Genomic DNA, 10,786 nt, shown 5'->3' on the forward strand with positions numbered 1-10,786 from the left:
ATTGGGTTGGGGAGGAGTTAGCCTCAGATATGAAAGATTAATTCTCCAATTTGCTACTTTAATGACTGAGGCTGAGGTTTGGCAGAGAAGCTGATCTCAAGTCACAACCAACGATGCAAACTGGTCCTTATCACTTTTATAATGGCAGCCAAAGTCAGAGTTTATCTGCAGGGAGTCAAAGTGCACTTTTCCACGTTGGAGGTGTCTAACTGAAACCTTAACATGTATGATGGACTGTAGAAATGTGTCCATCCACCAATGGGCATCACCCCCACAGTCTCCCAAGTCATCGGAGCTGCATGGTTTGGGATTGTGGAGGAAAGTGAAGGAAATCTTTGGATCTGATTTTCAGCATAGTTGTTGTAAAAGATGTCTTGAACACATATAAATCAGTCATTGTCGGGAATTATTGAGAAACATATTTTTATAGCACCTCATATATTCAGTTAATCAGTTATTAGATTTCTTCTCGGTTCAAATGTATGACTTTTACTTTGAAATATCTCTTAATTTGTACAATGGAAATGTCAGATTTTCTGTATGTGTGGAGTCAACGATGCCTTGATTCCATATACATCAGTCATTGTGTGGAATTATTGAAAAAAATATTTTTGTAGCACCTTAAAAATTTCAGAAATTTGCCATTTGAAGATACAAATTCAGTTCAGAGTTTTTGCGTAATAAAATATCTTCGTTGACTGTCAGTCAGGTATTAGTCATTTTAATATCTTTCCAGATAAAAGAATAAAGACACTTCACACACAATTTAGGTCTATTTTCCCTTTTACTCACGAGATGCAGGTAACAATTTTTGTACTTAATGTGAATATAATTCATTTAATCTTATTTCCATTATGCAATATGTATACTTTGTTGGCATCTTATTTTGAAAACTGGATGTTCATCTGTAGAAAACCAGACGTTGTCTCGCGTTAATCTTTCCGCTAACTTTGCAAAGTCCTTCGCTCGTTTGAATGCGTTTACCGTGATTTCAGCATATAGGCGCACTAAAAGTTAAGTGTCTGCTGAGTTGACCGCAGTAGACTGACGTCACTCATATCTGTACATATGAAGCTATAGTCAGCAGACAGGGAGCTTAGCTCAGCACAAAGACTTCCTTTGTCCAAAAGTTAAAAAAAATACACCGACCCCAATGTCTAAAGCTCGCTAATTAACACGATATCTCTATGAAAACACACATTATTATCTTATGTGGAGTTACTGCTGGAAATACTTCTTGGTGTGGAGTTAGTCAGAATTGAGATTACCATAAATCTGTAGCCGCTCCTCTGCTTGAGGCCAGCAGCTGCTAGCATAGTTAGCATTGTGGGTAACGTACACGCCGTACAGTAGCTACTCATGTTAGGAGAATTCATGAGTGAAAAAGCTAAATGATATGAGTGTAACGCTACATTGTTGGAGTACTCTACTCTGTTAGTTATGAGTTCACAGAGGAACATTTTATGGTAATTGAACTATTAGTGAACTATTAGTGAACTAGTTAATAGTTCAACTATTAGTTGAACTATTGAACTATTATTAATTGAACTATTTCATCTGTTGAAATCAAGAGGTGTGTGTGTGTGTGTGGGTGTGTGGGTGTGTGTCAGTGGAGTTACTCATAAGGCGATTCATGCTTTGCTGGCGAACTTTATACAAACTATTCAACCCTTTATCTAAACATTTTGCAATGTGTGAAGGAGGAAATGGAAACACACCTTCAGAGAAGGTGAAGCACACCAGGTTTATTAAAGACGTAGCAAGTGGCAAGACAATGTGACCTGTTGAGAGCACGTAAACAGTGGTTACATATTGATTTTACAATGTCGGAGTAGTATTGTAAACAATAATCTCTGTTGCACATTAGCATATTGATGTGTGTGAAATAGTGTTTTTCAAATTACACTTTGTAGTCAGATTCTATGTAGTTCTGGAGAACAGAATCTATTTCATGTTAATCTAATCAGCAATGATGAAAATGAAAAAAAAAAAAACCTACAATAATGTGATCCAAGGCTGTTAAGCAGTGCAGCATTAACCATAAAAACCACGGAGGGTTGCTAGTGGTGAAAAGGAACAGCAACATGTTCTATTCGTCAACATATCTGTCAGTAGTGTCACTAGCATGAGACCGTTCACTCATGATGTCACGATCATATCTACACAAGAACTAGTACTGGAATTAGGGAAAAGAAGATATCGTACTGTGCACCGAATAAAAACCTTCCCTTTATACTGATATAGTTTAATACTTTTGGATGTGATTCCATATTATACCATTCATATGTTGTGGATTAGATTCATGGCATCAGTAATACAACATGATGCACTTGTTTTGCACAGCTTACACTTTGCTTATGTTTTGCGAACTATACAAAAATGTGAAATGTCGACGTGAAGAAAGAAAGGTTGCATAAAACAGCTGAATCAACTTCCTTCTTATAGTTGCATCAACAATCTCACCGGACCAAGCTGAAGACGGATCATTGGCCCCTTTTAAAAAACACGCTGAAAATATTCCTTCGTCACCATTTCAGTTCTACAGCCATTCATCTCGTGGTCTCACACACACACACACACACACGCATACACACACGCACACACACACACACACACACACACACACACACACACACACACGTCGATTTAATCTACTCAATTCACGTTTCAATCCAAAATCCCATAAATTATAAAATACAAATATTTAAGATTTCATTTAAAAAAAAGGGGGTATTTTCATGATCATTACAGCTGTAATGTAAGGAAAACATGAACCCCACCCCTGTAACAAACCTCTTCACTTTCCTAAAACCAGTGGATTAAAACAACCTGATTAAAATGTGGGATTGTGACTCATTGTGGAAACTATTACTTGGGGGGTAAATTGCAAAAATGGCCGATCCATTGAACCCATGAAATGTGAAATTCTACTGCAAATATGGCAACTTTCCTTCTGGTTACATCCTGCTGACCACTATGACGAGAGCAGGGGCTGTCGCTCAGCTGCAGTGCTCTGAAACATGGAAACACAAGGAGATTACTAATGAACATACTGTACAATAATACATATTTAACATTCAATTAAAGCGATCGATCATCAGCATATCAACAGTTAATTAGAGACACGTAATCAACAGATTGATGGATAGTGACAGTAATTGTTAGTCGCAGCTCTAATGACCTCACAAACCCATCAATGTCCGTGTGAAACACTCACCACGGGGACCTTCTGTCGACACATCAGGAACATGAAGACTCCTCCCAGAATGATGCCGAGACCGATCAGCATGAAGGGAATGTTCACCACCACGTTCTGCTCCACCAGGATTTTCCGCAGCTTCGCGGCAGACGCGTCGTCAATGACGACGCTCTGAGGAGGTTGTAGAGGGAGATTAGAGCTTCGCTTTTTACTCTGATATTCTGCCGTTTCATGCATGTCATTTATGACTGAAAGACAAACTGGTGTGTTCGTACCTCATTGAGATAAACCACAGGAAAAGTCACTGTCCTCACATTTCCTGTTTGACTGATAGAAAAATAAGATTATTGTTATAATCACAATGTTTGGCCCACTATCATCATTTTATTATCTTTATTATCTTTCTTAGTAATCAGAAAAATTCACCTATGATTAAACGTATAAACGGCAAAGAGACACTCAGACAGCTGCTGTTGTACGTTTAGCTTGTCCACATAAAGTTCTGATCTCAAGATTACATCAAGATTGTTTGTTCCTGCCGATGCCCAGGAGATGAACAACAAGTGAGCCACGACTGTCCAAAGGTCCACTCGTACGGGTGATGGTGGCACGACTGCTTTACAGTCACCTCGCTGGCAACACTTCCCAGACTAACACAGTTCAATTCAAGCCGACGTGTCGACGGGGGGGTTGATGCCAACAGGTGAAGCAACAAGAGACTGGTGAAGGGAACGAGATGACTACCTGAAGGTGGGGAGTTTCTCCACAAACACGTTGACCTGGAGCCGCTTCGCTGCTTGTAGGATGACTCCTGTTAGCTGCAAAACAGAATCAGACTGTGTTTGAGGGAAACACTGACCAGCACTGATCTGTGTGCAGATATATACTCTGAAGTGTGAACATTTATGCCTCGTTAAAGCACATAACGAGGCATAAATGTTCATATTTAGATCTGCAGGCTTGCTCTTCAAATATGACCTCACTTCCATATATTCATGATAAATGCACTAACTCTGCGTCGTCCAGCTGCACATTGTGCTTCTGGACGTGTTTGTCTTTGTTGTCTGCTTCTCTTTATTACTGTGTATATTCATCTCAGGCTCAGTCACATTATCACACATGATAAGAGCTGTTGGAGCTTATCTTTGGTGACAGCTCCGTTCCATGTCTGCTTTAATCGTTAACTACTGTTGACCACTGCTCTTCTTAAGGTCACCAGCAGTCACAAAGCTGAGATAGCTCGCCATCTAGTGGCCAACATGAATGTCACCGTCTGTGTTTCAGCTGAACGTTTTCATATCAGATTCTCCACGGAACACAACGGTATAAAGTAACTTGTCAATGAGTGTAATTAGATGACTAGATATAATTTCTTCAACTCGTTCATTTAACTTTTTTAGAGGGAAAAATTATTATTCCAAACAATAGTTATATACGTCCTGAAACATGTTGTGGAAGCATTTTTAAGCATTGAAGTTGAAAGTCCTACCGGATTGATGTCGATCGCAGTCTGATGCTCCTCCTTCTGAGGCCTCATGCCAAACACAGCCTGGATATATTCCTCATCTGCCTGGTAGAAGTGTGGTGAAGACATGATGATGGGAGCGCCTAAACACAGCACATTCAGATAGAGAACCATTGTGGAGACGATGAAAACCGCTTCCTAAAGGACAGGGTGACACAACGAAACGCTCTCCTGGCTTTTCACACCTCCTACCTTGTTTACATAGGCTGACGTTCAGCACACCAGAGCCCAGGCAGTTTTCAGCCGGGACGCAGAAGCCTGCGTTGGCTGGGTTCACGGTCTTATTGGCGAAAACCTCGCTAGGGGGACTGAAGCGATACCCGGGGATCCCCTTTACCGTCACGTCCTCCTCGTACAGAGTGTACAGGGACCTTGCAAACAGAGTCAGATGCTGGTTAATCTTTGCAGACACAGATAAGTTCTGTGAAGCTGGAAGTGTAACAAAGGAGAGGAGGTTCTGGTGGGTGAAGATTGTCTTGCAGACATCCTCAGACCATGACTTTGATCAAGCATGCAAGTTTGGGACAGATTTGAGCCAGTAGAGTGGAGTTACATCAGCTTGTTGTTTGATGGAGAGTCACGCCATCCCAAACGCTTTTTGATAACTGGCCACTGGCTTTCTTTTCCAACTTCTAGGGGGCGCTAGCGAGCAATTATGTCACACTCGAGCATGGGACCCATCAAATACAAACACTTCCACCAGTCCTGAGTGAGTTTTGAGATATGCTTTTCTAGCAGCCTGTCCACTCACCTGCACAGGTCAGAGGCGAACATGTAGAGAGTCTCGTTCTTGGTGACGACCGGATGGAAAGATGCTCCGTTGGTTCCATTGATCATATTGCATTCATCAGATGTCCACCAACTCAGCGTGCTGCATGCATACACACAACAAAACAACGTCTGATCAACGCTTCGTATCAAACTGACAGACAAGAGAGTCGCATTCAAATCTATGCAAGAGAGCAAATAAGTGTTATTGCTACTGTTAAAGCTAGCTGGCCAGCAAGTCCAGTGTGGAGGAGCTGTGTGATACCTGACTGATGGACACAACAGAAGAGATGTTAGGTCTCAAAAGAGAGACAAAGAAAGAACATCTCCAAGTGTAACAGAGAGGATTAGCGCTGCTGTAGCTTGTTGACATGAGCTCTGATGAAGGACTGAGACGTGACGATAGCAGGACAAACTCCTTCATGTCATCAAACGGGGTGAAACAAGCATTGAGCACATGTCTTAGTGGTACTGATAGAGTGGCTTGTAAACTGCATGCAGTCGATGTTTACTCACTGATTGGATTTACAGAGCCGGAGAGATAATTCTCATTCATTCACTGTCATTTCTTCTGCTGGAGGTGAGTGGAGACAATTACCTGTTACCGTTCCACGTGTCCACTCTGGCAAAGTCCTTGTAGTCTTGCTGACCGGTGAAGAAGACGTATTCACCATCGTGTGACGCATTGCTCTGTACGGGGGGGGGGGGGGGGGGGGCAGAATGAACAACTGTTCAACTAACTTCTCGTGCAAGAAACGTGATTTTCTGTGATTCTAATAGAATGAATATGCAATTATCTTATAGATGAGTATGTTTTATTATAAGTCTTTGTGAATAAACACTCCAGTCTGAACAAAATGCATATTGATGTATTCTTATGGTGGAATGAAACCTTATAGAAGAGTCCGAACACATCATCCAGGTCAGGCTGCAGCGTTCTGAGAGCTTTGAGCAGGCCGTCTTCATACCCCCACAGCAGCTCTCCCACAGAGCGCGTGGTGAACAGACCCACACCGGTGCCCCTCATGTAGGCCGATATGAAATTGGATATTAACGTCTGGTCCTTGAATTTCTCCATCACCGTCTACCAGCAAAAAGAAAGGGAAGACAAGCTGCTATGGAACAAATCATTCACTTAAATAGAACGTTTTTAATCTTTACGAGAGTTCACTATACAGTAGCACAACATTGCATGTTATCAGTCATTCACTATATGTTTGTAACCGTAAAAGGAAAATCACATCTAATAAAGCAAAGATAAATGTTAAAGCTGGAAGGAACAGAATAAGATTATTCAACAAAAACAACTAGACGTGTACCAAACTCTAAAGTGTCAAATAAAGTTTAATAATCAGTAGAAGCTGGAAAAAAAACCTTATGAATTCTCAACATCAGAAACATAATAACAGTTTCAAACAATCATTTGACTCTCTTGTTGCTGCCTTACATTGGGCCTTACAGTCGGTGATTTATTAAATATTATGCAATAAATATCTTTAACCTGTGACTGTTGTTGTTACTCCTTGTTCCAACAGTAATGTTACTCATTTCAGTTACATAGAAGACATCGTTATCTATTGATCTTTCATACCTTCAAATATTATGAAGTACTAAATACTCATTAAATGTGAATACAACACAACTTCCTTGTTTGTATGTTGCTGCCAATACAATAAATAAATACATAAAACTAGAAAATGATTCTACCGTGACACAGTATGATCAAACCACTCCGGTAGTTCAATGATTGCTGTGTCTCACCATTGCTGGGATGTTGACCGTCCTGATGAGCTCACTCTCTGGACCTCGGGACATGTTGCGCTGAAATATGTAGGTCTTCATGTTGACAGCGGAGACTTTAGTGCCGTTATCATGGAAGTCCACTTGCTCCATGGGCCGGTATTCTCTGTGCAGGACAATACAACAACCGGGTCATAATAAGTCACCTCATGAGAGTCCTTTGTTACAGTGCTGCAGAAGCTGCACCTCAGACTGCAGAGACATTACTATTGTTAAATAATTATAAAGTTCTGCATGGAAAATTCTACAGGTGTGTATAAAGATCACAGGGTTCTTTCGGGGAATTTATTGCACAAATAAAACTGTTGAGCTGCCATCATGTTGAAGAATTGCCTTTTGGCCCAGTAAGATGCTTTCTGGCAGAAAAGAAGGAAGTCAAAATTATAAATATCTCAGTGATGCAACTCTTAATTCTCAGCTGGACAGTTTGACATCTGTACAAAGCTGCTGCGTCTGTCCAGAGACCAGAGACCAGAGACCAGAGACCAGGCTGCACACACGTCTCCTGCTGCTGCCGCCACCATTTCTGACAACAATGACAGAAGTTATGGTTTTGTCACTTTGTCTTACTGGAAGCACAAACCGGAGGAGTGAGAGGGAGGATTTCACAAACCATGCAGTGTAGTCAGTCACACCATTTATGTAAATCTGAATGTACCATCGGAAAACAACCCGTGTTGCTGTAACTCATTCCACAGCTTCAGGGTGTGACCGTCAGTCATTCAAGTGAAGAATTATTCAAATAATTTGACGTTGAATGGTATTCAGGAAACGTATGCTTTGCGTTGTAGACTTACTGCACACACTGTGTATTATGGGATATAGCGGATTGCTAATGTGTGTTTTGCTGTCATGTTCAACGCTGCCGTGTCTCTTCAGGTCCTTTCTTTTGTTCCAGTTAATCTCATCATTTATCAGCTATTTGACACCTTTGTCCCTTGAAAGATGAGAGACTCTGTTTCCATTCTCTGATCTACAATCAGTTGGTTTTGACATGTTTTACTGAATTGACTCGGCTTCTTTCATCATAATCATGTATTTCACTTCTGCTTGATTTCACAGACGGCTGGAGACAGGAGAGGAGGCCTCTGTCCTTCCCCTCACTCACCTGTAAGTGTATGGACCAATCTCCAGCACCGCAGGCCGGTCCCCGTCCAGCACCTCCATGGGGTTGGTCACATTAAAGAAGTAGAACTGCATGTAAATGGGTGCCGGTGGATCCTCCCAGGCCTCAAACGCCTCCGTGCCATTCTTCAACACTACTTCCTGCGGAGGACAAAGCAGTGAGTTACTTTTACTGCTGAGAGAGAGAAACACATGCAACTTCAGACCGATGGTCTCCTGCTGACTAAGCTGTCCTCGCATCATATGACAAACGCTGCTGCAAGCGGTGACGTCACCACTATTTAGACCATTTAATGCACTTTAAATTAGGCCAAAGAGGTGACGATGCCACAAAGCAGGATCAGACGATAATAACTGTGCCATGTAGGGGGTCACGTCAGATTTTAATACGTAAAAACCTCATAGTAATGATGTGAACGAGAGTGAAAATACAAAAATAATCAGATCAGATACATTTTTAAGTTTAAAGCAAACTGATATAATACAGGCTACCCCCCCCCTCCACCACCACGCCCCAAACAGCTACAGACACAACGTACGTCAGCCGAGTGCATGGCTGAATACTCGTCTATTACAGAACTGTCAGAAGCTACAACATGTCTATTACATCGCATTCCTAAATGTAAGTCATTAGTAACACATTCAGCTTCATAAGTCAGCTAAAGAACCAGCGTTAAAGCTTTCCCACAACTGGTTCCATTATGGAACTCAGAGGCGGAATCGAAACTAAGCAGCCTGTGTTTGATGTTCGGTTATGATCCAGAATCAGATGTTTACCTTTTCAACCACCGACTGGAGGAGCCGTTGAAACACGTTAGACAAGACCAAAGAAATCCCCGAGATCAGGAGAAGAACAGAAACAACCCCGACGCTGTAGATGCAACATGATTTCAGTAGCATGGTGACCCGCTGACTGACTCCTGACGGCAGCAGCTCTCAGGGACAGACGCTACTGCCTGAGTGAGACTCCTGCTTTTGTTTTGATGGCCTCGGAACCTTCTCGGTGGAGCAAAGGACCCACATCCGCAACGAAACACTTCCCCCGTCGCCACTTCCGCTTTCTTCGACAGTCGACGGCTTCCCGGAGCACGCAGCCGTGACGAACACACTTCAGGTGACTTTCAGAAAAGCCCGTTCAACGCAAATGAGCTCAGAACATGTTGAAATGAGTCAGCGCATCAACATCCACACGATGGTAGACCCAACTACCCCCCCCACACACACACAGTAGCTGGTTGTTGAAGCTGTGGGGAAAATATCTATCTTGCAGATAAATACTCTTTGTTTTTAATCGCATGACAATGACGTCTTTCATTAAATCTCAGTGTTTTCTAGGTCATTCTGATACATTCTGATACATGTATACATTAATATATACAGATATGTGGAAAGAGCCTTTGTTTGTGCGGCTTGTTTTACACTTTTAACGTTCACCTTATTATTATTCATAATACAGAACAATGTAGTACATAGATCATCCACTAGATGTCACTGTCCTGACAGATACAACTTCATGCCACTGCAAACGTTCTGTGTTGCTCTATAAACTGGAGTCTTACCTGTTGAGTCAACATGTTGAATACAGGGGGCCACACCTGGGCTTAGCAGACTTAGAGCAATCTTTTTCCTTTCCTTGATTATTTAGACATCAATATAAAAAAAATGACATAATTTCAAAGATTCTGTTCATACTTATTTAAGAAATATATTCAGATAGGACAACCCGAATAGACCACCACATACAGTTAATGAACGGTATATACTGTAATGGACATTGGCTGTAAATGAAAACAGTTGAATACTTGCTTTGAATATTGTTTTTGTTTATTATAGCAGACACACAGACCAGGTAACATTATCCCAAACATCAACAGCACAACCTTACAGCCCAGACACGTCCTTACCTGCTGTAATAAGTTGCTGTTGCGACATATCATCATAAACGACTCGTTTCTCAACCTTTGAGATGATGCACACCGATTTTACACGTAAAGACCGGTTCACACGTTATGAGTCGGCTGCTGCATAAAAGCAACAGCTGGATCCTCTGTGGATCCACAGGAGAGCTGCATTATGGGACATATATGACCCAACGTTTTGGAGCTTGGACGTCTGAAGTTAGTAGGTCATGGGAGTTCAGGGGTCTGGTTGACAATCTGGAACACACACTGCGGTTAATACACAAAAAGTTATGTCAGCAAAATAATAAGACGCGTTTTATTATATTCACCTTCACTGTATTCTAGCTGTGTGTGAGTTGTGTGGGAAATACCCCCCCCCCCCTAACCAGGACGTGAATGGGGCACAATGGAGAAAAGAAGAGTGCTCGTTCGCTCGCTCGCTCGCTCGCCGCGGTCACGAGAGCACTG

At 41.8% G+C, this 10,786-nt stretch overlaps 1 protein-coding gene across 1 annotated transcript; it reads right to left on the minus strand.

Annotated features, from left to right (window-relative positions):
• Positions 1-1,719: 1,719 nt before the first annotated feature.
• On the minus strand, positions 1,720-9,431 carry scarb2c (scavenger receptor class B, member 2c). The gene is made up of 12 exons (XM_068705792.1): positions 9,195-9,431; positions 8,401-8,558; positions 7,254-7,398; positions 6,385-6,576; positions 6,091-6,182; positions 5,476-5,595; positions 4,917-5,095; positions 4,689-4,807; positions 3,944-4,017; positions 3,475-3,526; positions 3,218-3,370; positions 1,720-3,013 (listed from the first exon to the last, which is right to left on the minus strand). Exons 1-12 carry the CDS (start codon positions 9,315-9,317, stop codon positions 2,975-2,977), a joined length of 1,446 nt encoding a protein of 481 aa, XP_068561893.1. The 5' UTR covers positions 9,318-9,431; the 3' UTR covers positions 1,720-2,974.
• Positions 9,432-10,786: the final 1,355 nt, after the last annotated feature.

Source organism: Cebidichthys violaceus, unplaced genomic scaffold, assembly GCF_023349555.1.
Source record: "Cebidichthys violaceus isolate CVI_PGR_0920_01 unplaced genomic scaffold, fCebVio1.0.p SCAF_12, whole genome shotgun sequence".
NCBI lineage: Eukaryota > Metazoa > Chordata > Actinopteri > Perciformes > Stichaeidae > Cebidichthys > Cebidichthys violaceus.

Excerpts from the sequence above, each read along its gene's own strand:
- scarb2c (XM_068705792.1), bottom strand. The coding sequence starts at position 9,317 with ATGCTACTGAAATCATGTTGCATCTACAGCGTCGGGGTTGTTTCTGTT. Across the intron at positions 8,559-9,194 it reads TCCAGTCGGTGGTTGAAAAG|GAAGTAGTGTTGAAGAATGG; the intron begins GTAAACATCTGA and ends TGTCCTCCGCAG. Across the intron at positions 3,014-3,217 it reads GTCGACAGAAGGTCCCCGTG|AGCACTGCAGCTGAGCGACA; the intron begins GTGAGTGTTTCA and ends TCCATGTTTCAG.